General features: G+C 37.8%; 1 protein-coding gene across 1 annotated transcript in view; it reads right to left on the bottom strand.

The window, feature by feature from the left end:
- Positions 1-614: 614 nt before the first annotated feature.
- The window catches only part of GPR158 (G protein-coupled receptor 158), a 483854-nt gene continuing 458230 nt past the window's right edge, over positions 615-26238 (bottom strand). Inside the window, exons 12-15 of the mRNA XM_027770684.1 lie at positions 18893-19031; positions 11789-11894; positions 5874-6020; positions 615-5060 (exon numbers count right to left, since the gene is read on the bottom strand). Of these exons, the coding sequence (XP_027626485.1) occupies positions 3585-5060; positions 5874-6020; positions 11789-11894; positions 18893-19031 (1868 nt within the window). The 3' untranslated portion in view covers positions 615-3584. The remainder of the gene's footprint in view (positions 5061-5873; positions 6021-11788; positions 11895-18892; positions 19032-26238) is intronic.

Raw genomic sequence — 26238 nt, 5'->3', positions numbered from 1 at the left:
ACTTTGTGCCATCAATTAGCAGATTGCCTAGTATGCATGCTGAGTTAACAACAAAAGGTAGCCACATTATTTCCCACTTGGGCAGAGCTTTCTTTTCCCTTTTTTTAAGGAAGAGATTTTTGCTACAGGGTATGAACGCTTGCCAGAGAGACAGAGAGATAGAAAGCAAGAAATCATCCCCTGGAGGGATGGCCATGTCACAATTCCTTCTCCATTCTCCTCCCAGAATCCTGAGCATGTATGCACAAGCACCCTTCATGATTTTGAAGTAACTAGGTCTGGGACTCAACCCATGGTGGTCAGTCATGTGGGAGTCCAGCAACGTAACCACTCCGCCATCTGCTGGTCCTGGGCAGAGCTTTCTTAACTCAAAATTAATAGTCCTAATACATTTTATTGGCTCCAAATTATTACCTGTAAGTCTGAGGCCACATTTGGCTAGTCACATTTTTCTGTAGGTAGGCAATATGAGGATGTATGTATATAATATAGAAAAGAAAGATCTATATGGAATTCCTGCTAAAGTTGGTGAGACAAGATGAATTCCATTTTTGATAGATGAACACATGAATCACACCAAATCACTTTCATATAAATATGTTTTATTGCAGAGAAGTTATCATTATTTACATGCTACAACACATCACAACATAAATTTACCAAATATTTCATGGTGGATGCTGTAGGTTTCAGATAATATTTTCAGAAGAACCACAATTAAGTGAAAAGACTTACAGCTTTATTGACTCTACAACTCTCAGTTGCTAATGCTAGAAGTCAAAGGCAGTGTTTTGTTTTTTTTTTTTCAATCCTACCTGTCATCACTTGCATGCAAAAATCTAGGAAGCAAATACAAGAGAACTGTCGAGTTTCAAATCCATATTGCCACCAAGGTTTACGATGGGTTGAGTTATAATTCATGTTGTAAAGCATTTAATTCTTGCATAAAATATACAGTTCTATTAAGACTGGTATAAATCTACTTATTTATAAACCCTGGCTTAAAAACAAGGACAGGATGCAGCCTGCACATGCACTGAGAAGGACAACCTAGCAAATGTTTGCCGCCTTAATGGTGTTTATTCACTTTCTTTTTGTCATAAATCTGGGAAAATAACCTCCAGAATGGTAGGGTGGAATTTCTCTTGGTGATAAGTAACGGCAATGAAACTCTAGGGAAGACCCTAGGCACTCTTACTGATTTATGCTGGTGGAGAATAATCTCTGAACTGTAGAATTCCCTAAGGTATCCTTTGGCAAGTCTTCTGTAAGTCATGTCTCTGGCAGGATCATCCTGAAGTGCAATAAAAGTCACTGATGCCTGACTGCCTCTCTCAGAAAGTGAACCGAGTGCTAGCTCATCTCAAACTTAAGTGAAACAAGTATGTGGGTCTAAAAACTCCAAACCAAATTCACAAGTACACCTATAAATAAGGTCACCAAGCAGATTGGCCTTGACTGGAAAGGAAGAGATGAAAGAAATAAATGAAGGGAACACAAAAATAGAATTTCTCTCGCTCTCTCTGAACCTCTCCCACCAACCTGAGTAATGCACCAAGCAAGCAAATGGGTGAGGAGGATTCGTGCACAGCTTTGCAAAATGGTGACATGCTCATTTACTCCTGAATAAAAGTCACTGAGAAAATTCTGATGATGAACACAGAGAATTCTGTTTTAACCTTCCACTGAGAATAATCTTCTCTAAGAACAGCTCTGTATCCACCTTTGGATTCCCCTTTCCTATCATTTATCCTTCTAGCATGTTCTCCTGCTGCTCATGAAATGAAAAATGGTTCTTTAGTCTGGAAATGTCCTGGCCAAATAAGCAGTGATACTTCAGTGTGTAGAGTGGCAGAAAAGGAAGTATTGGTTCTATTTTGAAGTGATTCGTCTTTATATAAAATGAGACTAAGCTTTGAAATCTCATTGCATGATCCTATCAGTTGGGCTAAGTCAGCAATTTAGGATTTTCATGCCAAGAGATCAGTGCAGAATGCGCTAAGTCTTAGAAAATATGCTTTGGGGGATGTTTTATGTTGCAAATAAATCTTACACTTTACATTTCGAGCTAGGTGGCTCACAATGGCAATTTGCAGGACTTGTAAGTTTTCCAGTGCTTGGGAAAATGAAGAGCCCATATCACCTTATAGGCTTTCAATAAATCAGATTATAAAACCTCTTTGGGATTTGAGCCCAGCAAGTTCTATTCTAGCTGAAGCAATGAATAAGAGTTTATGAGAATAAATAGTTTAAGGTCATTTAAAATATTATATTTTCAATATGTATAATAAAAATATATCCATTCAATGATCTCAATGCTATCATAATTTTTCTCTTTAAAAAAATAATCCCTTGAAAGTGCTATCAGGAACTACCTCTCCCTCTTTATTTTGAAAGGCAAATTTCCTGTTCTGTAGTACTGCTATACTTCTCATGTCATTCCTAGAGTCTTCCCTGTCCAGTGGTAATAATAATGCACAGTATATTTTTTCTGACTCTTAGCTTTTCCCTAAGGAAATGCTGCTAAGTGTGAAATACTGAAAGAGTAAAAGGGACAACTGATCAGAATGACGGCGTCTGTTTCTGACTTTGAACAAACAATGGGTAAGTTGTCCTTAACTTATTGAGACATGTAGCTAAGTAGGACCACTTGCTCTTCAATATTAACAAACTTTCTGAGTCCTAACGAGAAGTGCAAAACAACTCAACTTGTATTAAAAAAGAAAAACAAAAGCCCTGATTAAGACAGTATAACAAAACCATAATGTGAAGTAATAGAGTCAAATCCAAATTCACAATATATAAATCACAGCCAAAACTAAATTTTTTCTTTATCATAACAGTTATGGCTTCTCAAGCCAGAGAAAGCTTACGGTACTTCAAGAATCAACTGAAGTTGGTAGATAGTAGGTATTCTGTATGCTGCAATAACAATTGAGTAGCTGTAGATTGCATAAATGTGTTGTGTCACATAATATCAAAGTTATTTGCAAAAATTATATAATCTGGAATGCTTGGATATGAGACACAACAATGTACTGAAACATACATAATAAGGAAATGAGAGCAACCATTAATATAAAAGGTATTTTGGGGATGCATTAAGTTAGCAGTGCTATCAAGGTTAAATAGGTAATGGAAGTTCTTTTCTGACAGCTACTTAAAACTTCATCATGTAGGTCTATATTTTTTCTTCTTTGCAAAATTGCATACATCTTCTGTGTGTCCTGGTTTGCCTTGCTTACACTCTTCAAAGTCCCATGGGTAAACAGGGATCAGGGCAGACACTGAGGGTTATTTCCCTTAAACATGCTGAAATGGAAAGGTTTTCCTAGTGTTACCAGGGGAATGACTTTTCATAGCCAAAGTCTGATTTTTCCATCATGATGTTGTTGCACCTACCTCCCAGTCTTCTTCAGCCCATGTTTCTAAACTCACTTCACTATCTGCCATATTTCCTTCCCTTAAAAATTACTTTTTTGGGACTTTGTGATTTTCATATCTTCCATCTTATATCAAATTCAGGCTTTCTTCCTTTTCCTTTTCTTCCGGGAACGCTACACTTTGGATGGATCCCAGACCTCTTATTTCCGAGGTCCTGTTATCTTATTTGCACTTAAAGCAGAAGAAGCTGGTAATGCTACACTTCTTTCAGTATTTGGTTGATCTGCGGTCTCAAACTCCCACGGACACACCTCAGCTCGTGATGTTAAAGGTTGCCGGAAGTTATTACTTGGCTTATAGGAGCCGGGCGCATTTTCCACAGAGGAAGATGTCTTTTGTTCCTGGTCTCCTGTTTGGTTGCGATTTCCGTTCTCGACTTTCGGGGCTACAACTCTGGGCGGCAGTTCTTCATACTGCCCAGCACACACATTGGTTGTGGCCTGCTGGTCTCCGTTCTCATCTTTGGCTCTCCCTGAGAGAACTGGAGTCTTGGAAATCAGATGTTTTTCCTCTTCGAAAAGGGACTGACCTTGGCTCTCCCAAGGGCATACTTCAGCCTTATCTACATTCTTCTGATTGAATTGCTGACATACTTCAGCTGCCTTAGGCTTGTGGTGAGATTTCTCCTTCAAGGAAAAAGTTGGATTCTTCTCTATTTCAGAAGCCGCAATAGATACGTGTTTTTGGACTTTTGATTCTGAAGGCACAGGACCCGGGGCCAGGTCATAAATCTCCCAAGGACACACTTCCCCGATGTCAAAATTGTCCTTTGTCTGGGTGGTACCTGGGGTCAGGTCAGAATTGGCAGTGGAGGGGTTGGCCCTTTGTTGTTTCATAATCCCAGTTTTCTGAGGCTTTCTTGGCTCCTCCAAATGATTGGAGTTCTGCGGGGCAGAATCTTTAGTCTCTGTGTTATCTGGATTGGAGTATTTTCTGTTTGTCTCTTTATCTTTTGGCATAGGTTTCTGGGATTTAGCACGATCTTCCACACCTGATGTTTGGGTTTTCCCAGCTAGTCCAAGAGTCTTCTCCTTGGCACTTGCTATGACACTCAGTGACTTTTGTAACATAGATGTTCGTGGATGCCCAGGCTTCTTCTCTGAGCTGAGGTTGTGGGCGCTTGCTGACTTACACACCAAAGGCACCGACTCCGTGGACTCAGCCTCACTATCTTCTCTAAGTTTTTGTGTTAGTTTTTTGCCTGACAGAGATTCCAGTGTGGAATTTTCTGTGGCTTCCTCTTCTTGGCTCTCTGTAGGTAGGCTATTGGATTCTTCTGTTTGTTCTCTCACATGGTCATAAGTACTATGGGATTTCTTGAGTGAGAAGACCCGATTTTTAAGGGATTCCTCCTTGGGTCTCCCAGTATTACTTGAACTCTCTGGTGGGTTCTTCCTGACAAGGGCAGTGCTTTTGGCTGTACCGTGGTCAGCAACTTCCTTGTCCTCTTTGGAGCACTGTCTGCTGACGGTCTCTGGAATCTCAGTGATGCGCCTCATAATGGAACGGCCCAAGCCCTTCTTTGAGCACCGCTTTTTCTGGAGGTGGGGATTATTTGTGATCATCTTCTTCCTTTTATATATTTCCAGTTGGGCATAGAGTTTCTTCAGCTCATCCTGCCGGAACAAAAGCAAATTCAAAGAGGCATAGAATTTAGTGGTTCAGCCAGATAACATCACTAACTGGTATTGCAGTCAATAGTCTGAGCTCTTTAGGAGAACTGTTCTACAGATTTTCCTGACATCTGGACTCACCAACTTTCTCCTCATTCTTACTCTCTGATTATTTTGTGCTTTGTTTCACATAAAGTTTGAACTTTAGTACATGAACTCATGCCTTATACCCTTGCTTCAAGGAGCAAGCATTTTGAAATTTCACATTATGTACACCAGACTAAGCCTGAGCCATGACAAATAATAGCATATTGTTTACTGAGGAACTGTTTTCCCAAATAGTACTGGAAGCATCATGGGGTCATGATGTTAAATTAGGTTTAGGGAAGAACAGTCCATCAGCTAGTAAAAGCATCTCTTCCTTCAGATGTTAGTATGTTGTCACAGATTATTTTACATAATCCAGGCTCTCTGCTCATGGGTCTATCTTATCTTTCCATCAGCAAGATGTCATAAACTTGTCCGAAGGGACATGTATAATCAGTTCATCACCATGACTGCCAACAAGTCAGTTAAGAGTATTTAGGCTGACTAGACTACTAGAAGAGTTGAAATAGCCTGGCATTCTATATATACCATAATTATACATTTAAAAACTGGATCAACTCTGCATTTGATGTGTTTGATTCATACACAAACATTCATTCTCTAACACATATATATATAAATATAACACATGCACAAGCACCCATATACACCTGTCCCCTTCCATGCTTGCCCATATAATGGGCCTGTCTGGAAAAGGAAAGACATTACCCGAATGTCCTCTGGATCCAAGCTGTGCTCACTCCAAGCTGAATTGATACTGCTGTTCAGGTAGGATCCAGATCGGCCCATGTCTAGCTCATCTTCATATGCTTCTGTAGCAATATCATCTCGTGGGTTATTGCTTGAATGTGAAAACTGCAATAGATATTCAATATGAGCTACTGACATTATCATAAGACCTAACACATTTTAAAGGTTCTAATATTAACATCATTCCTTCAGCATGATGAATTCATTCACTAAACACTTCCCAAAGATTAGCTATTTGTGTTTTGCTTTCCATGTTACAATGCTAGAGGTCTTTAGTGAGTCAAAATTAACTCTTGGTTTCCCTTGAACTCAAATTTTTTTTTACCTTTTACTCTTCCGCAGGGGCCCAGTGCTAACTTATATAACTCCTCTTTCATGATGCATTTAAATTTTGAAAATAAAAAAAATAAGAATCTAAGAAATGATCTCTAAGAGGAGTAATTCAGACTCACTGGCCACTGGATGTGAACATTTTGGGGGCGGTCTATCTTGTACATGTTGTTTGTTTCACACAGGAGAGGATGTAGTTCATCTATGGGCACAGCTGACTCTAGGGATAGGATTGTGACTTTCAGCCTAATACACATGGCTTCAAGAAAGCTATTTTAAAAACTCAGTGGACTGGTGATCCAAATTCCAGTCTTAATTCTACCATCAGTGAGATCTCAGACAAGACATGGAAACTCTCTGGGGCAGTGTCCTCTCAGCCTATAGACCTCTGACCTAGATGGTATCTAAGTTTAAATGGAAAGATCCACTGGAGTTCGTCATTATTTTCAAGTTTTTCTTTTATCATATTTTGATTATTTATATGTAAACTTTTAATATTTTTGGTTCAATGTCCTACTGATATCTCTATTTTTTTTTTTATAGAGATGTTTGCTATAGGGCATGCATGCTTACTGGAGAGAGAGAGATAGAGAAAGCAAGAAATCACCACTTAAGGGGATGACCATACCACAGTCCTGCCTTCATTTTCCTCTTGGAATTTTGGGCATGCATGCACATGTGCCCTGTGTAAGTTTTAAGCCACCAGGTCTGGGATTCAAACTAAAGTCAGCCATGTAGGAGTCCAGCACCTTAACTACTAGGCAACCTGCTGGCCCAATATCTGTATTCTTTAACTGGAGAAGTCAGGAAGAGTGAATAGGATAAATGACGGAAAGCAGAAAGGAGAATCAAAGCAATCCAGTCACACCTTCCACAATGTGTAAACCCAGTGGTCATCCTCTGAAAATTGAGAGAACATCTTCAAGAACATAGATTCTCTTCTCCCAGCTAATGCTCAGGTCAGATATGCCTTTGAAAAGTTGACAGATCATGCTTTGATGATACAGAGATATTTTAATGTCACCTTTTGTTAAAATATTTGGCTAGCTAGATGAACATGTATAATGGATGACATGATTCTCTAAGTAGTAGGCAATGCTTTATAACTGGAACTGACTGATCACAGAAATTGTGATCTTTCCTTTACTATCCTACCTAAAGGTATGGGCCCACTTGAATGAAGGCCATAAATGATGAGTGTGGGGACCAGCAGTTAGAGTAATGGCTATGTCACTGAACTCCCACATAGTTGACCGCGGTTCAAGTCCCGGACCCGGTGGCTTAAAACTCACGCCAGGCACATGTGCGTGCCCAAGATCCCGAGAGGAGAATGGAGGAGAAGGGACTGCGGTGTGGCCATCCCCCCTGGGGGGGGATTTCTCGCTTTCTATCTCTCTGTCTCTCTCTGTCTGTCTGGCAAGTGCACGCGCCCTATAGCAAAAACCTCTCCAAAAAAAAAAAAAAAAGATGAATGTGATGGAGTCTCTGCCTTCCAAAATCTCATATGCTACTGCTACACTATCTGGAGGATATATATAAGAGAATTATTTTTCTTCAGCAAAATCTTAAGAGATAATTATAAATTTAAGAAACAGAGACATTTGTTGGGCCAGCAGGTGGCATGGTGGTTAAAGTGCCAAACTCCCTCATGGTCAACCATGGTTTACATCCTAGACCTGGCTGCTTAAAAATCAAGTCAGACCCATATGAAGGATAATCTTGCCGGGTACAATATTCCTTCATATCAAAAGACAAGGACATTCTCAGATTAAACAAAACCTGAGAGAATTTACCAACCAGACCAGATCTCCAAGAAGTTCTCAAGGGAGTGCTATGTCAGGAAAACTAAATACAGACACACAGAAGTAGGAGTTCAAAAACAACTAAGAGAATGGCCAGCTTACTGGTAGGGACAAGTCTGGAGTTGAATATTACAGCTCAGAACTTAATCAGGAAGATCAGACCACAACAGAAAATAGATTAAGTACATGAGACCGAACTGGTGAAATAGAATCTTACACTTTTGACTAAAACATTACTGATTTTCTTCTAGGCTTGTTTTCCGGATTTAAGGATCTTTGTTTTGTCTTGAGCTGTCAATAGGCTCATGTACCTACTATCTGAACAGAATCCTAACCTGTTTCCTGACTTTAAGTTTTAAGCAAAACTCTCTTAGCATTTCTTTTATTTTTATTTATTAAAGCTAAAACTACTTTTCTTGAAATTAATAAATATATATAAAACTACCTATTTAATGACTACAGTAAGTTATATAGCATCAGCTAGGTGTTACTTTATGGTATATTCATTCTACTCAAAGTTTCACGCCTAAGGTCAGGCATGTGTTCACAGATACGTATATATTAGCTGAACTTGCTATTGAAAGTAGATTATTTAAGAAATTTTGTGAATCACTAAAACGGGGGGAGGGGGAAAGGGAAAAATAAGGAATGGAAAGCAACTGTAGACACCAGAGAGTGTAAGAGGGGGGTGGAAAATGGCAGAGGGTGAGAAATAGAGGTAAAACACACACGTACACACACGCATACACATATAAAATCTAGAAATGGACAATTATTGGTGATGATAATATGTATGACTAAGCCACTATGCAGTATATTCTAGATGGGAAACCACATTTTGTATGCTGTGACTATGCTCAGTGAATGAATGTAAAATAAATAAAGAAATTAAAAATTAAAAAAATTAAAAAACAAAAGAAAGAGAAACCTCCAGGGAAAAAAATGAAGCCAGGCACTTGTGTGTGTGTGCCTGGAATCCTAAGAGGAGAAGGGAAGGAGGGGACTATGATGTGGTCAACCCTCCTGGGGAGTAGTTTCTCGCTTTCCCTCTCACTGTCTCTCTTTGACAGGTGTATGCACCATATGGCAAAAACCTGAAAAAATAAAGAAGAAATAGAGTCATTTGTCAGATATTGTCTATTCCCTGTGTTGTATTTTCTGTAGCACTTATCTCTATTTAAAATACTATTTTAAATATTTATTGTGTATTTATCTCGTCTGTTTTCTCTTTCCTCTCTTCAGAATACAGGTACCATGAAAACACAGATTTTTACCTGCTTATTACTCTTAGTTTAAGGATATAAGACAGTACATAGAAAAGCCCTTCAATAATATTGTTAAATTACCTTTTTATGGTATAACTCATCTACCATAAAGTTTGCAATTTTAGAGGGTATAATTATTTGTATGCCCAGAAAGTTGTATACCTATTAACATTATTAATTCCTAAATATTTTCATCACTCCAAAAGAAACCTTGAACTTATTAAGCAATCATTTACATTCTTCCCCTCTGACTGTGACCACCACTAATCTACTTTCTGTCTCTATAGAGTTGCTTCTTTGGACACATCACATAGATACAAGGCACAGCTTTTTGTGTCTGGCTTTCTTCACTTGGCATAATGTTTTCAAGGTTTAGCTATGTTGTAGCAGGTATTGATACTTCATTCCTTGTCATTGACCAATAATTCTATTGTATGGCTATACCACATTTTGTTTATACATTTGCCAGCTGATAGACATTGAGGTAATTTTTACTCTTTGGCTATTATGAATAATGTTGCTATGAACATTCCTGCATACTTGTTTTGGGTAAAGATATAATGTTCAGTTTTCTTTGGAGCTCAATAACAGTTTACAGAGGGAATAAATAAATATTCTGAACATACTTCCATCTAATAAATCTGTAATCATATTATGTGAAGCATTAAAATAATTAAGATAAATTACAGTAACAGATTCATCTATAAAAATTGGGAGGCCAGCCAATAGCATAGTGGTTAAGATGGCTGGATCTCACACGGACAACTGTTGAGTCCCAGACTTGGTGGCTTGATAAACATGCTGAGCACAAAATCCTAAAAGGAGAAATGGAGAAGGGATTGTGATGTAACGATCCCCATGGTAGGTACTTCCTTACTTTCCCTCTTCTCTATCTCTGTCCAGTGAGTGCACATACCCTTTGGTGAATTTTTAAAAAAGAAAAGAAAAGCTAAAAAGACAAAAAGCTAAAAAGCAAGAAAATTGTGACTGTTGTAGCTAGTTGATATAATGCAAGTAGGGCATAAAATCGGTATTTTGTTCTGTTTATAACCGTTTTGCTTTTTCAATTGCTGAATCGTAATGTTTTGGTTAATTGTGAGTTGAGGTAAATCCTCGAGTGGAAGACAAGAAATCACAATCCTGTTTTCAGCTGTGCTAACAACACTGCAGTGTGTAGGACTAATAAGATATATAGTGTTCTAACATTGTGTTGCTCTATAAGCGAGGAAAATAATGAGTATGCTATAATTTGTGTGATATGTTTTTTCCCAAGACTCCTCTATCATTTTATTTTATTTCAAGCAGCTTTCCTGCTATCAACACATAGATGAAGAAACTGAAACTCAGATCCAAAGTCTTCATTAATGTCATGTTACACAACTGGTTTGTGGCTGAGCACAAAGTTCAGCATCCTTTATTCTGAGTTCTGATCCATTTTTGCCACTTCATTATATTACCTGGATAAGTCTTTATCAGAATTCCTCATTACTGAGATTCTTTCAGATGTAATACTATAATAATTTATTTCTTATTTTTATGACAAATTCTCTGAATGTTTTAAGCAGATGATTTTTCTGAATATGAAACCAAAACAAGAGGATTCTTAGAACACAACAGACCTTTTAAAAAATTGATTTTGAGGACCAGCAGATGGCACCCAGAGTTGCTGGACTCCCACTCAGTTGACTGCAGTTTGAGTCCCGGATGCAGTGGCTTCAAACACATGCCGGGCAGGTGTGTATATGTGCCCAAGACCCCAGGAGGAAAATAGAGAAAGGACTGTGGTGTGGCCACCCGCCCCCCACCCCCGGGGGTAACTTCTCACTTTCTGTCTCTCTGGTGAGCATATGCACCCTACAGCAAAAAATATCTTTTAAAAAAATAAAAGATCTTGTGGGTCCAGCAGGTGACATGGTGGTGATGGCCGGGACTCCCACATGGCCAGCCATAGTTCAAGTCCTGGACCTGGTGGCTTGATAACCATTGTGGGCACTTGTGAGTGTGTGCCTAAAATTCCAAGAGGAAAATGGAGGAGAAGGGATTATGGGGTGGTCATCCCTCTCGGGGAGTGATCTCTCACTTTTCCTCTTATCATCTCTCTTTGTTTCTCTCTAGTGAGTGCGCAAGCCCTATAGCTAAAGTCTTTTGAAAAATGATCTTGATGTTAAGGCTATAATGAAAGCAATCTTGAACCTACAATAACTAACTGTAAGCAGCCATAAATATATTTGGGTAAGAACTGAAAGAGATGATAGCTTTTGTACAAATTTAGATATTTAAAAATTTTAAATGTTTAATAAATTGAGAACAAAAATAGATTTCCAATTTCCTAAGGAGGGAGTTTTAAAAATCTTTGTCAAGCAAATGTCTACATTTCCCTTTGTCTATAATACAAGATATATTTAAAAGGAGAAACAACTCCATTCTTATTTGAAATAAGTATCTTGCAAGAAAAAAAGTAACATTAGAAGAATACCTTTGGAATCAAAAGCAACCCAATAGTGACTGTCACAGTCAAATGAGTGTGTGCAAAATACAGCATCAACATCCAATCAGATTGAAGTCTTGAAGCAAGAACAAATCTGAAACAAGAATGCACCGAGTTAGCAATCAAGATTAAGATTTCTACTTAAAACACTGAGATACTTGGTAACTCTTTCCTTCAGTTTATTTTTGAGAAAGAAAATAAAAAAGAAATTGCTGTTTTGATGGCATATATTTTCATCACAGAAGAATAAGGGCTAAATAACCTTAATTAGGTGAATGAGATATAAACACTGGAGGCCAGCAGGTGTCAGCAAGTGGCATAGTGGTTAAGGCGCTGGACTCCTACATGGTTGACCTCAGTTTGAGTCCTGGACATGGCAGCTTGGAAATCACGTTGACGCCTGTGCATGCATGCCCAAAACCCCAAGAGGAGAATGGAGGAAAAGGGACTGCAGCGTGGCCATCCCCCTTGGGGTGTTATTTCTCACTTTCCCTCTCACTGTCTTTCTCTGTCTCTCTCCAGCAGCAGGTGCATGCACCCTATGGCAAAAACCTTAAAAAAAAAAAAAAAGTTACGAACACCTTACAGACTAATAATTCCCAAGATTATTATTTTGTATATAAACTAACTCCACAAAAAGAAACACTGAATATATATGAATTCTAATGAAACATAATTATAAACTAGTGGATTCAGGCAAATTTGGGCTATAAGGCATATACAAGTAACTGTTAATTCCAATATTCTTTTTTTTTTTAAGAGAGATTTTTGCTATAGAGCATGTACGCTCATCAGAGAGACAGAAAGTGAGAAATCACTCTCCAGGGGGATGGCCATGCTGCAATCCCTTCTCCTTTATTCTTCTCTTGGGATGCTGGGCATGCATGCATGCATTCCCAGCGTGAGTTTGAAGCTGCTGGGTGTGGGACTTGAACTGCAGTCGACTATGTGGAAGTTCAGTGATGTAACCATCTGTTGGTTTCCCAGTATTTTTTATTTAAAGGTATTAGTTAAAATTAAGATAAAAAGGCAGCTGACTAGTAACAGAGGTAAGACATGATTGTGAAGTTGACTCTGTGAAGTTGACTCACATGAGAAGATTCCGGCTTTGCATCCAAAGACCTCTCTGAGTACAACGGGTACAGTCATGCCGATGACCCGGGGCTGGCTAAAGTTGGCGGGGGGGGGTTTGTGGTATGAAGACTTTGTTGGGAATGCTCTCTCTCTCTTACTCATAAAAAAGTAAAACATTTAAAAAATCACTTAAAAAAGTGGATAATTATCTGTCTTTGTGAACGATCCTAGAGGTTTAGTTGCTAAACACTATAATATAGAATAAAATGAATATACTTGTGGTTTATAAAATATACCTTTAAGATAAGTTGTTCTAACTTATCAAATTGTCTTAAATAATTCAAAATGTAACATTTAGCATCTTATCTTACTGAGGAATTTATAAAGCTATGTTCCAGAATGGCCCTCCAGGAAACATGGTGGGGTGAAATTGGGTACTAAGGTCTAATCTAGTAAAATTGGCATATTTTCATAGATTAGTAGTTACATGTATGTACATTTAAGTTCACATGTAAAGACATCCTTATGCAGAAACTACAGGTTGCTTTCATAAGGGTCATTTTGCAATTATATCCTTTCAATTTCACCATCTATTATTTATCTGTAAAAGCTAGATATGAGATTTTACTGCTTTTAGAATTAGAAAATTAAAACTTTATTTCAATAATGCACATCATCAACCTTTTAAAATTACCATCCTAAAAAAATATTCAAAGTATCCTAATCACAAATTAAACATAAATGGCTAAAAAGAAAAGAAACTAATTTGTTTTATCTACATTATATCTTATTCGTGAAAATTTACTAAGTAATTTAAAATTAATTATTTGAAACAAAATTGTCATCAAGGGGATTTCTTCCTCATTTTCATCTCGACCCTTCCCCTCCAGGAACATCAGGATGAAATGCAAGTTTAAGAGTTCTCCAGCATGGAGAGAGATTTTCCTGCATCTGGAGATGCAAACAAAATAGACTCATAACATACACAGAAGTGCTAAATGCTCACATAGTTCATGTCTTACTAGAAAGGACTTTCTGAACTCCTGGGTCCTGTGTGAAAAAAAGTAGCCATGGGAACCAGCACTTAGCGTAATGGCTATCTCGCTGGACTCCCACGTAGTCGACCGCAGTCCCCGTTCCGGATCCGGTGGCTTAAAACTCACGCTGGGTGCGTGTGCGTGTGTGCCCAAGATCCCGAGAGGAGAATGGAGGAGAAGGGATTGCAGCGTGGCCATCCCCCGTGGGGGGTGATTTCTTGCTTTCTGTCTCTATGTCTCTGTCTGTCTGGCGAGTGCACTCGCCCTATAGCGAAAAACCTCTCCATAAAAAAAAAAAGTAGCCTTACACATGCCTTGAATATGACTGAATATTTTCTTGGTTTGGGGCTGAGATACCTATGATATAGTACGTCTGGCTTAGGTAAGCTTTTTTCTTTTTAACTTAGTAACACATTATAGTCTCTGAGGCATAGAAGAAACAAAAGAGGTCTTTAAAGGTTCATGATGAACTTATATTATGAAAAAACTATGCATGGATTTCAAAATTTTTTTGCACCAAAATAAATTTTAAGTCCAATTTCCTATGAACGTTTTGAAGTTCCCTCATATAATGTGCCCTGAAAACATGATACAGTCCTGGGGATGGCAGGTGGCGAGGTGGTTAAGGTGCTGGACTCCCACATGGCTGACTGTGGTTTGAGTCCTAGTCTTAGAAGCTTGTTTCCTCACTTTCCCTTTCTCTCTCTCTGCTCAAGTTAAAAATAATAATAATAACAACAAGTAAAAGAAAATAATTCTTAAAAAATAACAGTCCATGTTATTGAGTCATTACTGGTAATAAAGCCAAAAGTTACACCCAAGGAGAAGGATTCACAGCCTAAGGATACCTCAAGTACTGTGAACTCCTATCTAATGCTAACATCAGCGAACCTTTCTTCTAGTGACAATGTCTAGAATAAAGAATGGCTGGCTGCATGTGTTTTAAATTGAAACAGTAAAGCTTTGAAGGAAAAAAAAAACACTTAGAAATATACTGACACCGACTACTTTCAAATTAATCAGCTTTAAATTACTTCCAGTTTTGTGTGTGTGTGTGTGTGTGTGTGTGTGTGAATTCTGACTTAGAAATATCTTGACAAAAATTGGGTTTTGCAGTAATTTTAAGGCTTCATTCTAAAAAGAGCATTTTTAAAAAGAATTATTTTATTTAACTTTATTTATCCACTTATTTATTTACTTTAATTTGACCAGAGAGGGACAGAAAGAGAGCGAGCAGGCAAGCCACTGGGTCCAAAACTCAAATCGTGGTCAGCCATGTGGGAGTCCAACACCCTTAACCACCACACCACCTAAAAGGAGCATTTTGACTTTTAAAAATAGGTCTTAAAGGCAGAAGCATAAAACTATTTGAATTTTGAGGTTAAAAATAGAACAAACTTTTTAAAGTCTCACACTTGCCAAAGATTTTCTTTTATGTCTAACACTGAAAATAAGTAAAGGATTAGAACAGACTTGGAAAAATGCCTTCTGCATTATTTACTCTTGTAGACTTAATCCTTTGATCTTAGTTTATTTTTGTACAATCTGACAATCTGGCAAGAATGCAGGTACATTCGTATATAGTATGTAGTCATAATTTTAATATATTTATGTGAATATATAAGTATACATACACACATAAATTTCTGTTTAAAACATAAAAGAAAGTATGTGTATGTATATGTATGTGTGTATGTGTATGTACATATGTGTGTTTGTGTGTGTATATAAATATATGCCATAGTAATAGAGGATATCTTTTCTGAAAGCCTTATTTAATATTATTTCACTCAAAGAAAAAATGAAGATGGATTCAGCTGACTGAAGTTATTACTTCTGATTCTTGTACTTTATAAATATTGTAACCAATATATATGTATCTATGCATGAATTCTATCCATGAGTAAATACTGTTTCTTTGATTATTATTGCCTATTATTGCCCTCTACCTATGAGTATTGTATAAATTTACTATTCTTGATCCTTTATGGCCATACAGTATTTAAATTTCCAAGCGAGTAGCTAATATACACTATGATTCTGTAAAGCTGGTATACCACAATTTGATACAATCTGATCTCTGTAGAAAGATAGGTCAAATTTGGGACTTAAAATATAGGGGATCTTGTTAATGTTTTTTTTTAAGCTTGCCTAAAGAAAAATATCAAAGCCTACCAAAGCAAGTTACATTTTCTGTGTTACCTGTTATCATTGGAACACTCCCCACCCCAATTCAAAACTGAGAGTTTCTACACAGCTGTCCGACAGAGCATTTATCTTCTGAGTATGCCAAGCTTACTCAACATTCCATCTCCCAGGTTTAGCATGAACCATGCAGAGTGTGTGGCTATGTGAACCCAGAGCAAATTTATGATTCTTCTGGCTAGGCTTCTGGGCTGATTTGGGCTCTGGAGGAGAGACTTCAAAGCAAAGTAGAAAAGCTCTCTCCAATCAGTATTTAACACATAGCTCCTATTACCTTGTCCCAATACTAATATAGTATTTTCTAATGTGTGGCTTCAGATATCAGGAGAGGTTTGAGGACTTCATGATCAATTAAGTTTGGAAAATGTTGTTTAAACAAAGTGAAATAGATGATCCTACAGCCAGACTTCTCAGCTTATTAATCTGCATTATGAACATCTGAAAAAGGAAGCTATAAAATGCAGTGTATCATAAATACACACTTATATAAAAATGCCTAAAGGCAATATGGTAGTATTTTAGCAGTATTTATCTCTGGGTAGTTTGATTAGGGAGTTATCTGATTTTTTTTCTTCATACTTTTATATTTCTGTTATGATTATGTATCACTTTACTAACAAATTATTCTTTAAAAATTTCACTTAAAGATTATTTACCATGCCTACTTCTGAAAGAATCTGAAGCAGTTTAGGGGTTGGGAATCCATTGCTGAAAAATATATTTAATGATGAAAATGGAGCAGAGTAAATCTTAAGGTAAAATGATGATATTTAGGCAACTGCTTTGAACACATTTAATTACCTGGGCAATTAATTTGCTTCTAAGAAAACTAGCCACTTACTACAGAGCCAAAATGGAAAAGCCTTTGTACTACAATCCCTTCTCTAACCAGCCCTTGTACAGCTCTGTACCTCTCTAGTTCATTTGTTAACATAACATTTAACTTATATCTGGTGTCGAGAGGCATGCCTTTTAGATTTTGAAACATACATGATTGATAATCTAGAAAGAAACAACACAGCAGCAGCTCTTCTGGGAAGACAGTCTGGGAAATGACCAGGCTGTGGAGTTCTGGTACCATGACATGTTCTGCGGTGCTCAGTACATTGTGGACACCGGCCATCCCCTGTCAGACCCTGGAACTCTAGTGTGAGTAGAACTGAAAAGCAGTCTACCTCTTGCTTATTTATAATTTCATATTGCCTCTCCCCTTCTAATCTCTTTATTTTTCATGTCTCTCTCTCCCTCTCCTTTCTCTCTTTCTCTCCCTTTTGGGCAAGACAGAGTAAAGAGTCCAATTCTCTTCATTCCCGGCCCCTTGATGGGATTTCCAGTATGGTCGAACTATAGATACCACATTTTCATGCTTGCAAAAAAGCTTAAAAAGTAGAAGCTGTGCCTAAGGCCCACCTGCTCTCTAGCACAATCTACTCCAAAAGAGGCAAGAGAGCATTTTCTGACTACTGCCTAAAATGAGAGATGGTAAGCATCCTGTGAAACTTCAGAGTTCCATGGCCTCCCACTCTCACCCTGGCTCCCATTCTCACTGATCTCCAGAAAGTCCAAATGTCAACAAGGGAATTGAAACAAGGGACCCTCTCTTTCTTCTGAGGGCAAAGTCAAATATTCAAAACTTCTAATTACATTCTTAAAAGTATCATAACTTTCAATATCTGTCAAGCAATTAAATCATATCTTTTCATTCCTCTTCAAAAGAAAGGATTCCAGGGACCAGCAGTTAGCATAATGGCTATATCGCTGATCTCCCATGTAGTCGACTGCGGTTCGTGTCCTGGACCCGGTGGCTTAAACTCACGCCAGGTGCATGTGTGTGCATGCCCCAGATCCCGAGAGGAGAATGGAGGAGAAGGAGTTGCAGCATGGCTAACCCCTCTGGGGATGATTTCTCGCTTTCTATCTCTCTGTCTCTCTGGCGAGCACATGTGCCCTAAAGCAAAACCCTCTCAAAAGAAAAAAAAAAAAAAAAAAAAAAAAAAAAAAAAAAAAAAAAAAAAAAAAAAAAAAAAAAAAAAAAAAAAGATAGGGTACCTATTTTTGGTCTACCCTGAAAATTTTATGTCCTTTTCAAATATGAATCAGGAGAAAATTCTTGGAAGGTAAATCATACATGCTTCATTTAGTTCACTTCATCTTATGCCACTTTCTCCCTCCTTTGTACATATTTGCTATAGAGATACAGGGGATCATCACAAAACAAGGGCGTGGCTGTACATTTCTAACCCAGAAACTGACTGTGAAAATGTGACGATATAACCTCATTACATACAATAATCTAGTCATTGATCGAAGCGGTCTTTTTTGTTTTGAATTCAGCAGAATACAGACACATAAGTTGTCCATGTAAGTATTAAGATTTTGAGAGTTTAAACCAGCATATTAAACGTGTGAAAACAGAGATGAGTTATCTATATCTACTTTATAAAAGCGTGCATGTATTGCCCTATATCTCCATAACTGAAGTGTTACATGTTCTACACAATATATAGTGACATAAGTGACTTAACAATGCAATAGCATTAAATTAACCTTCAAAATAAATGTAGGCAATAAACAACACATTAGAAGAAATGCAAAAAAATGAAGTTAAAAGAAAAGCTATTTGTTTGCCATTGCCATTCAAATAAAGGAGTCAACTTACAAAATACTATCCTTTCGAACCTTTCCAAAATTGCATCTTATCCAATTTTGCTATTTAAATTAAACTGCAACACATTAGAAAAATGAAAGTCATTCGCTAGTTCTGCAGATCACTTGCCTAATTGTATGGAATACAGCAGAGATAATGAGCTCATTGTGAACTGCAACAGTCATGTAGCGTGGCTCGTGAAATGCTGATGGAACTGTCCGTACTGCATAGCAGAGATAAACGCCCCACAAGAGGAATACAAATTCAGCTGTAAGAAGAACAAACAAACATTAGTTTGTTTCCATTAGTTTCATAGATAAAGTAAAAGCAAAATTTAAGTCTTGTAGCATGCATTTTGTGTCAACTATAGAAACATAAGTTTAGTTAGAAATAGATGCATATAAAGTATCATTCACCTATAAATACAGATGCCGTATGCTTTATTTTTAAATTTTAGTCATTGTACAGAAGATTTTTCAAAGGTATTATTGTTGCTGTTAAATAGCATTGGGAATCTAAGAATTTCTCTGCTAATACCCAGCTCTTTCTTTAAATAAATTGTTTTTCCACCAACCCCAACCAGGTTTAGAGTAGCATGTTCATGCGCTATCTGGGTCACAATAGCATTATCAAGGCAACAGAAAGCTGGTGATATTTTTATATACAGTGCCTGCAAATTCAAGTTTTAATTGCACTGAGCCCAGCTCAAAACGTAAAGATTCTCATTGTCAAAAATGTGAGAACCTAGGTTGCTCAACATTCAGTGGGTTATTTTATAACTGGGATTTTGTTTCTTTCCATGTGATAGAAATCAATCTTTCGTGGGTAGAGTGCTGTAAGGTTTAGTAAAATTCACAATCACCTCATTTGATCACTGAAGTCAGAACGGCACTGTGTGGCAGCTAAAAATACGGATTTCAGAATCATATTAGACCTAATCTGAACTTGATGCTAACCCTAACTGGACAAATGCAGGCAATTTCTTAACCTCTCTGGCCAGTTTCTTCATTGGGGAAAGTAGGGTAATACAGTTTCATATTTCATGGGATTCTTTGCTAAACAAATCCAATAATGCATAGTTTCTGTCACATAGTAATTGTTAAATAAATGGTTCGATTATTCAAGTGTTCATTTGACTTTTTCTCAAACCAAGTATTGCTATTTTAACTCATTTTGACCAATAATCTTTATAAAGCATTTAATCTGTTTTAGTGACATGACCTTATTGGAAGATAATATCCTATTAATAAGGAGAAACCTCTAATTTAGAGAGAATATTTCATCAAATTCATTACCAAAATGTTAACTTCCTATACACTGAAGGTACACTCAAAAACCAAGTTACTCCTGACAAAATTTCAGCATATTTCTATCAGCACCTAAACCCTAGGCAGTGCCCCCGTTGTTGAAAATCCCCTAAGTAAACACATCTGTCAGGAACCACTCTGAAACCCTGGTGTGGTGAAAAGCCAAAGGAAAGAATAAACTTCACTCCAGGCTCTCTAAGAGATTTGGTGTACGTTCAAATGATTCGGTATGAGGGCAACTGGCCATGTGCTGACTGTTGTTTCCAGCCAAACTCTACTGAGTTGGGAAAAGGAAATCAGGAGATGCTGCTCACAACCGTTTCATTTCCTGACGCTTATATTTCTGCCCAGGGCAGCACATTCTTTGCTTGGGTTTGGGATCTCAGATCTACTTTGCATTTCCACATTTCTTTTACTGAGTTATATTTCATGTGTATTTATATGTCACTGTCCACATTCCAACCTTTGCCTAAGCCTCTATCAGTTCAGTCCATATTTGTTGCTATTATTTGTCAGGGGCCCATCTAAATCTGGCTTTCTCCAGTGGTAATCCATTCTCTGTAACTTTGACATGTTCATTTTTCTTTTTCTTTTTTTTTTTTTTTGGAGAATTTTTTTTTTCTGCTATAGGGCGCACCAGACAGACAGAGAGAGACAGAGAGACAGAAAACGAGAAATCACCCCCCAGGGGGGGATGGTCACGCCGCAATCCCTTCTCCTCCATTCTCCTCTCGGGATCTTGGGCACACATGCACATGTGCCCGGCGTGAGTTTTAAGCCACTGGGTCCGGGACACGAACCACGGTCAACTACGTGGGAGTCCAGTGACATAGCCATTACGCTAACTGCTGGTCCCATGTTCATTTTTCTGAAGCTTCATGTTGATTGCATCAGAATTTCTCCAAATCTCTGCCAGTACATTTGAGTGAACACATTCACATCTCCTTTAGAGGAGTCACTCATGTCTGCTTCTGACGCTGGAAATAATTCCTACTTCAGCTTATATTGCTTAGACCCTGACTTTTAGTCTGGTCCCTACCTCCAGGTAAGCCTTTTATGAGATACTCATGCATCTTTATTCAGAAACTTCAGCAGCTCACCTACAGTGTGCAAAGACTTCATCTTGGCCTCCATAAGTGACTTCATATTATATATGTAATATGATCTCCCAGGGCTCCCCAGACCTGGGAGTTCTCATTGTTCTCTGAACACTCTGAAGATTCATCTTGCTTCTGAGTCTTTCCTCACACTATTAGTCCCCCACAGAAATTTCTTCTTATTCACATTTGCAATTCTCAATCAAGTTTTCAATGTCTAGTTCATGTCCTACTTCTATCCCAAAGCCTCAAGAAATGATTCTAATATATGTTGAATTTTCCAGCTGCTAATACCTTAGAGTTTTTTACTATCTATACAACACAACATGGAGAATAATGTCACACAGTACATACTTAGGAGAAAATTGTCCATGGATCTCGTTAGCCACTTCTCATCATTCCACTCCTTTAGAGCAAGAATTGAGTCTTTTTTTACTACCTTTGCTCACGTGGTGATAAAATTAAATTTGTTGAATTGAATGACTCTAAAAATATCAGGCTTGTGCTTAAGTGATTAGAGATGTAGACTTTCTGTTACTTTGCTACTTCATCTAACATGGCAAGACCTGTTAAAGCAAAATAATCAGTAGGCCCGCCTGAGGTTGTTTCTATATGGGTGAGCCTTACACAAGCAATCAGAAATTTAACTTAGTGGCATTATTTGAGGCTAATTTTGAAAGGATCTTCAGCCAATCATTAACAGCCTGCTAGCTGATTGTTTCTATCCTTTGTGACCTTCCATTGGACATGCCCAAATAAGGCAAATGCCTAGCCATAGCCAATCAAGTAGTTTCTTTACTTTGCTTTCATGTTCAGTCTATAAAAGCTCATTGCTCAAGCTGCTACAGTGAAGCCCTTCTAGTTTTGATGCTTCCTGATCCATGAATCATCATTCCTTGCTCAAATAAACCCTTAAATTTACTTTACTCAAGTTTTACTTTTAACAGGCCTAAAAGTAATCTAAAGAACATACTGGCATTGTTATAAGCAGTGGTACTGTCTATATAATTTCCTAGGCACCACCAAGTGTGGTACTATGGTTGACACAAAGAATGGAAAATGCAAAAATATTATTAAGCAACACTAGCACAAAAAATATGCTAGAGTCCAAGGATTCATGTGAAGCTGCATTATAAAAGCATGCATTAGGGGTCAGCAGATGGCTTGGTGGTTAAGGGTGCTGGACTCCCACATGGCTGACCATGGTTCGAGTCCCAGACCTGGCAGCTCACTTTCTCACTTTCCTTCTCTTTCTCTGTCCCTCTCTGGTCAAATTAAAATCAATCAATCAATCATCAATGAAATAAAGTTAAATAAAATAATTCTTTTAAAAAAACATGTATTATAAAAAAAGTGTACCTTGCCACTCTCAATGTTTTTGTATATAATATAATAAAGATTCAAAAAAGAAAAGTAGTTATCAGCTAAACTGGTATGCTACAATGAAGAATTAGATTTTAAAATATAAGACAAAATAAAATTTCTCATAATAGCTATGCAGAACATTAAAATCATTTCATTAGCAATATCAAACAATATGCTCTAGCTGAAAAACAATTTATTATTCAAAGTACCAATTAAGCTAAATGTGATATATAAAAGTTGTGCTTGGGAAAAAAAAATCAGTTTCATATAATTAACTTCAGACTAACACTGCAATTAGTAAAGAAAATAGGCAGATGTTACCAAATTTTACAGTGCTATTACGTGGGAGTTGAAATATGTGTTGTGCTTCTGCTTTAGAAAATAATTTTTGGTGTTAAGTGATTTTAATAGGAAGCATGAGAATAGTTAAAAAGGGAACTGAACTTATATTTAAAGATCAAAATAAAGCTTTCAGAAAACTATTTTATTTTTAATCTACAAAGGGTAACACTCAGTTTAGAAGCTAACCACCATAGCTTTTAAAAATTAATATTCCATAATAAAAGTAATTTCAAATTATTTTTCCAAAGAGTTGAGCCCAGCAAAGAGATGAGAATTAATATAAAGTTATTGACACTGAAGGCAACCCTACCCTGTGGTCTTACTCACAAGAGCTGAGAGGAAGACTACTTCAAAGGGCATCTGTCGTGCAAGCTGTGGCACCCTGCTCTGCCACACTGCACTTTGTATTACCAACATCTCACCCTTTCTAACCCCATGAAAGATCATGTTTACATGGCATACACGCATGATAAAACATCACTTTGCAAGTGTTTCTTTAATGTCTTCTATTTTTCTCTAAAACATATCCAGTCAGAAAACTCATAATTAAAGTTAAAAAATTTACTGAAGATTCCATTTGTGATAGGTCATTTTATTTTCATTCTATCAGGTTGTTGGAAAAGTTACGACATATTTTTTTCTATGCAAAAATATGCATGACTTTTCCAACAACCCAGTTAGTAATAGGATAGTAAGCACCGAGGTCATTAGTATTAAATCTGATGACTTCAATGAGGTTTGAGAATACCTCGAATTCCAGCATGCTAGGGGTCAGTGGGCACACAGAAGCCTTGGCAGACTAGAGTGTATCTGCTTTATCTTTGTTTAAAACAAGGACAATTGTTAGAGTTACAATGATGGAAACAATGACACAAATACTTTTGATAGTATTTTAAAGTTAGAAGCAACTTTATTAGATTGTGTAAAGAGGGGATACAGCTGGTGTTGTTTTGCTAACCCCCGAAGTCAGTTTATTCTGCTTTGGGGCTGAGCAGCATTCAGGAGGATGCTCCCATATGGACAGTGGAGGCCAGAATGCCTGTTCCCTTCTCAGCTCTCGGGAAATGGGGAGACCCAGGGCTGGGCTATAGGCCAGTCTGCAGAGACCCTCGTTTCATGCCAGCTGCACTCATTCTGTGAGCACAAAACAGGGCCTAGTATCCAGCCTCTCTAAGTTACATCTTTGCACTGTTTACTTTTGCTCTATTATTAACAGAGACCAAAATCTTAGAGATATTTTTATCTAACTGAAGGAAACAAATATTTTTTCAGGCAACAATTGTTTTTATTTTAAACAACTAGTATATTAATTAGAATTGAATAGCCTGTAGTAATTAAAGGATAGCTACTGGGAAGTACTTTCTGTCTTCTCCTTTAACCTGATTTCATAGCTAACATCTGTTGAATGTCCCAGGCACTGTGCTCAATGCATTTTGTACCTTATCTATGCCTGTAAAGGTTTCATAGTAGAACTTGTGACTCCTTTAAAAAGGCTAGCAGCAAAATTCTGAATGCTGCAATGTCAAGCTTGGGTCAGAGAGGTTGTTAGCAATACTGAGGAATAATAATGGTTAACGGTGGGAGCAGCAGTTAGTGTAATGGCTGTGTTACTGGACTCCCATGTAGTCAACCGTGGTTCGAGTCCTGGACCGGGTGGCTTAAACTCATGACAGGCGTGTATGCGTGTGTGCCCAAGATCCCGAGAGAAGAATGAAGGAGAAGGGATAGCGGCGTGGCCATCCCCCCTGGGGGGGTGATTTCTCACTCTCTGTCTCTCTCTGTCTCTCTGGTGAGTGCATGTGCTATATACCAAAAACCTCTCCAAAAAAAAAAACAGAAAAATGGTTAACGGCAGAGGGTGAGAGGGAATCAAAGATGGGGAAAAAAGCAAAATATATAGGAAACAGGAAATGGAAAATTATTTGTTGATGATAACAATGTATGTTGATGTGCTTGATTGAGCCAATATACAGTGTATTCTGGATGGAAAATCTCATTTTGTTTGCTATAATGATATATAGTAATGTGAATGTAAATAAATAAATAAATTTAAATAAAAAGTGGCAAAAAAAATAGTGGTTAATCAAACCAACTCTAATTAGTGCATACAGGCACTTGATTATCCTATTGTCTTAAGTACCCATTGCTAGTGCAAGACCTGAGCCATGGATTTCCACAAATGACCACATGTCTGTCATCTGGTTTTTGTTCATTTTTTTTTTCTTTCTTTCTCTCTCTCTTTCTTTTTTTTTTTTTTTGAGAGATTTGTTATTATTGTTGTTACAGGGTTTGTACGCTTGCCAGAGTAAAAGAGAGAGACAGAGAGGCATGAAAAATCACCCCTCAGGGTGGATGCCACACCACAATCCCTTCTCCTCCATTCTCCTCTCAGGATTTTGGGCACACACGCACACATGCCCAGCGTGAGGTTGTTTGTTTTTTTTTCCTTCTTTTTTTGGAGAGGTTTTTGCTATAGGGCATGTGTGCTTGCCAGACAGACAGAGACAGACAGAGAAACAGAAAGTGAGAAATCACTCCCCAGGGGGAATGGCCACGCCACAATCCCTTCTCCTCCATTCTCATCTCGGGATCTTGGGCACGCACACATATGACCTGGTGTGAGTTTTAAGCCACTGGGTCCGGGACGCGAACCACCATCGACTACATGGGAGTCCAGTGACATAGCCATTACGCTGACTGCTGGTCCCCCCAGCGTGAGTTTTGAGCCACTGGGTCCAAGACTCGAACTGTGGTCAACTACGTGGGAGTTCAGTGAGGTAACCATTATTCCATCTGCAGGTCCCTATTTGTTCCTTTCACACATCTCTAGAACTTGGACCCAGTTTTCTCTACTTTCTCCACATTACCCCTTAAGTGGGAAAGATAGAGTATACTTCTCTCTCTGTGGTATATATATTTAAGATTTTAAAAGTGTGATATTGGGTGACAGAACTTGGGCAAAACCCAGAGGTTTCAGAACTTATGATGACTCAGTAAAGATTACGAATATCAAGAGCTCCCATCAATAGCCTACAAGAGACCTCTGAGGAGACAAGCTCAAGGTCAGGGCAGCAAGATACATCTTCTCACGATGTTCCCTTCGTTTCTCTCTCCCTGTCATTCCATGTGCATTATTAGCTGGGGAGAGAGCTGGAATGGGGATTGCTTGCTACCATTAAAAATACATATTTTAAACAGTTTTTATTCTTTCCAAAAAGCTGACATGCACAATTTATTTGTCTTCACTTGGGCTACATCACTAAAAACTCACATAGACTTTCTGAGGGCTAACTTGAGTGTTTTCTTTCTTTCTTTTTTTTTTTTTTTGTGGGGGTTTTCCCTTTCGGGTCCCGGCGCTCCCCAC

Source organism: Tupaia chinensis, unplaced genomic scaffold (genome assembly GCF_000334495.1).
Source record: "Tupaia chinensis unplaced genomic scaffold, TupChi_1.0 Scaffold000001_1, whole genome shotgun sequence".
NCBI classification, from domain to species: domain Eukaryota; kingdom Metazoa; phylum Chordata; class Mammalia; order Scandentia; family Tupaiidae; genus Tupaia; species Tupaia belangeri.
This window is presented reverse-complemented; position numbering and strand designations above follow the sequence as displayed.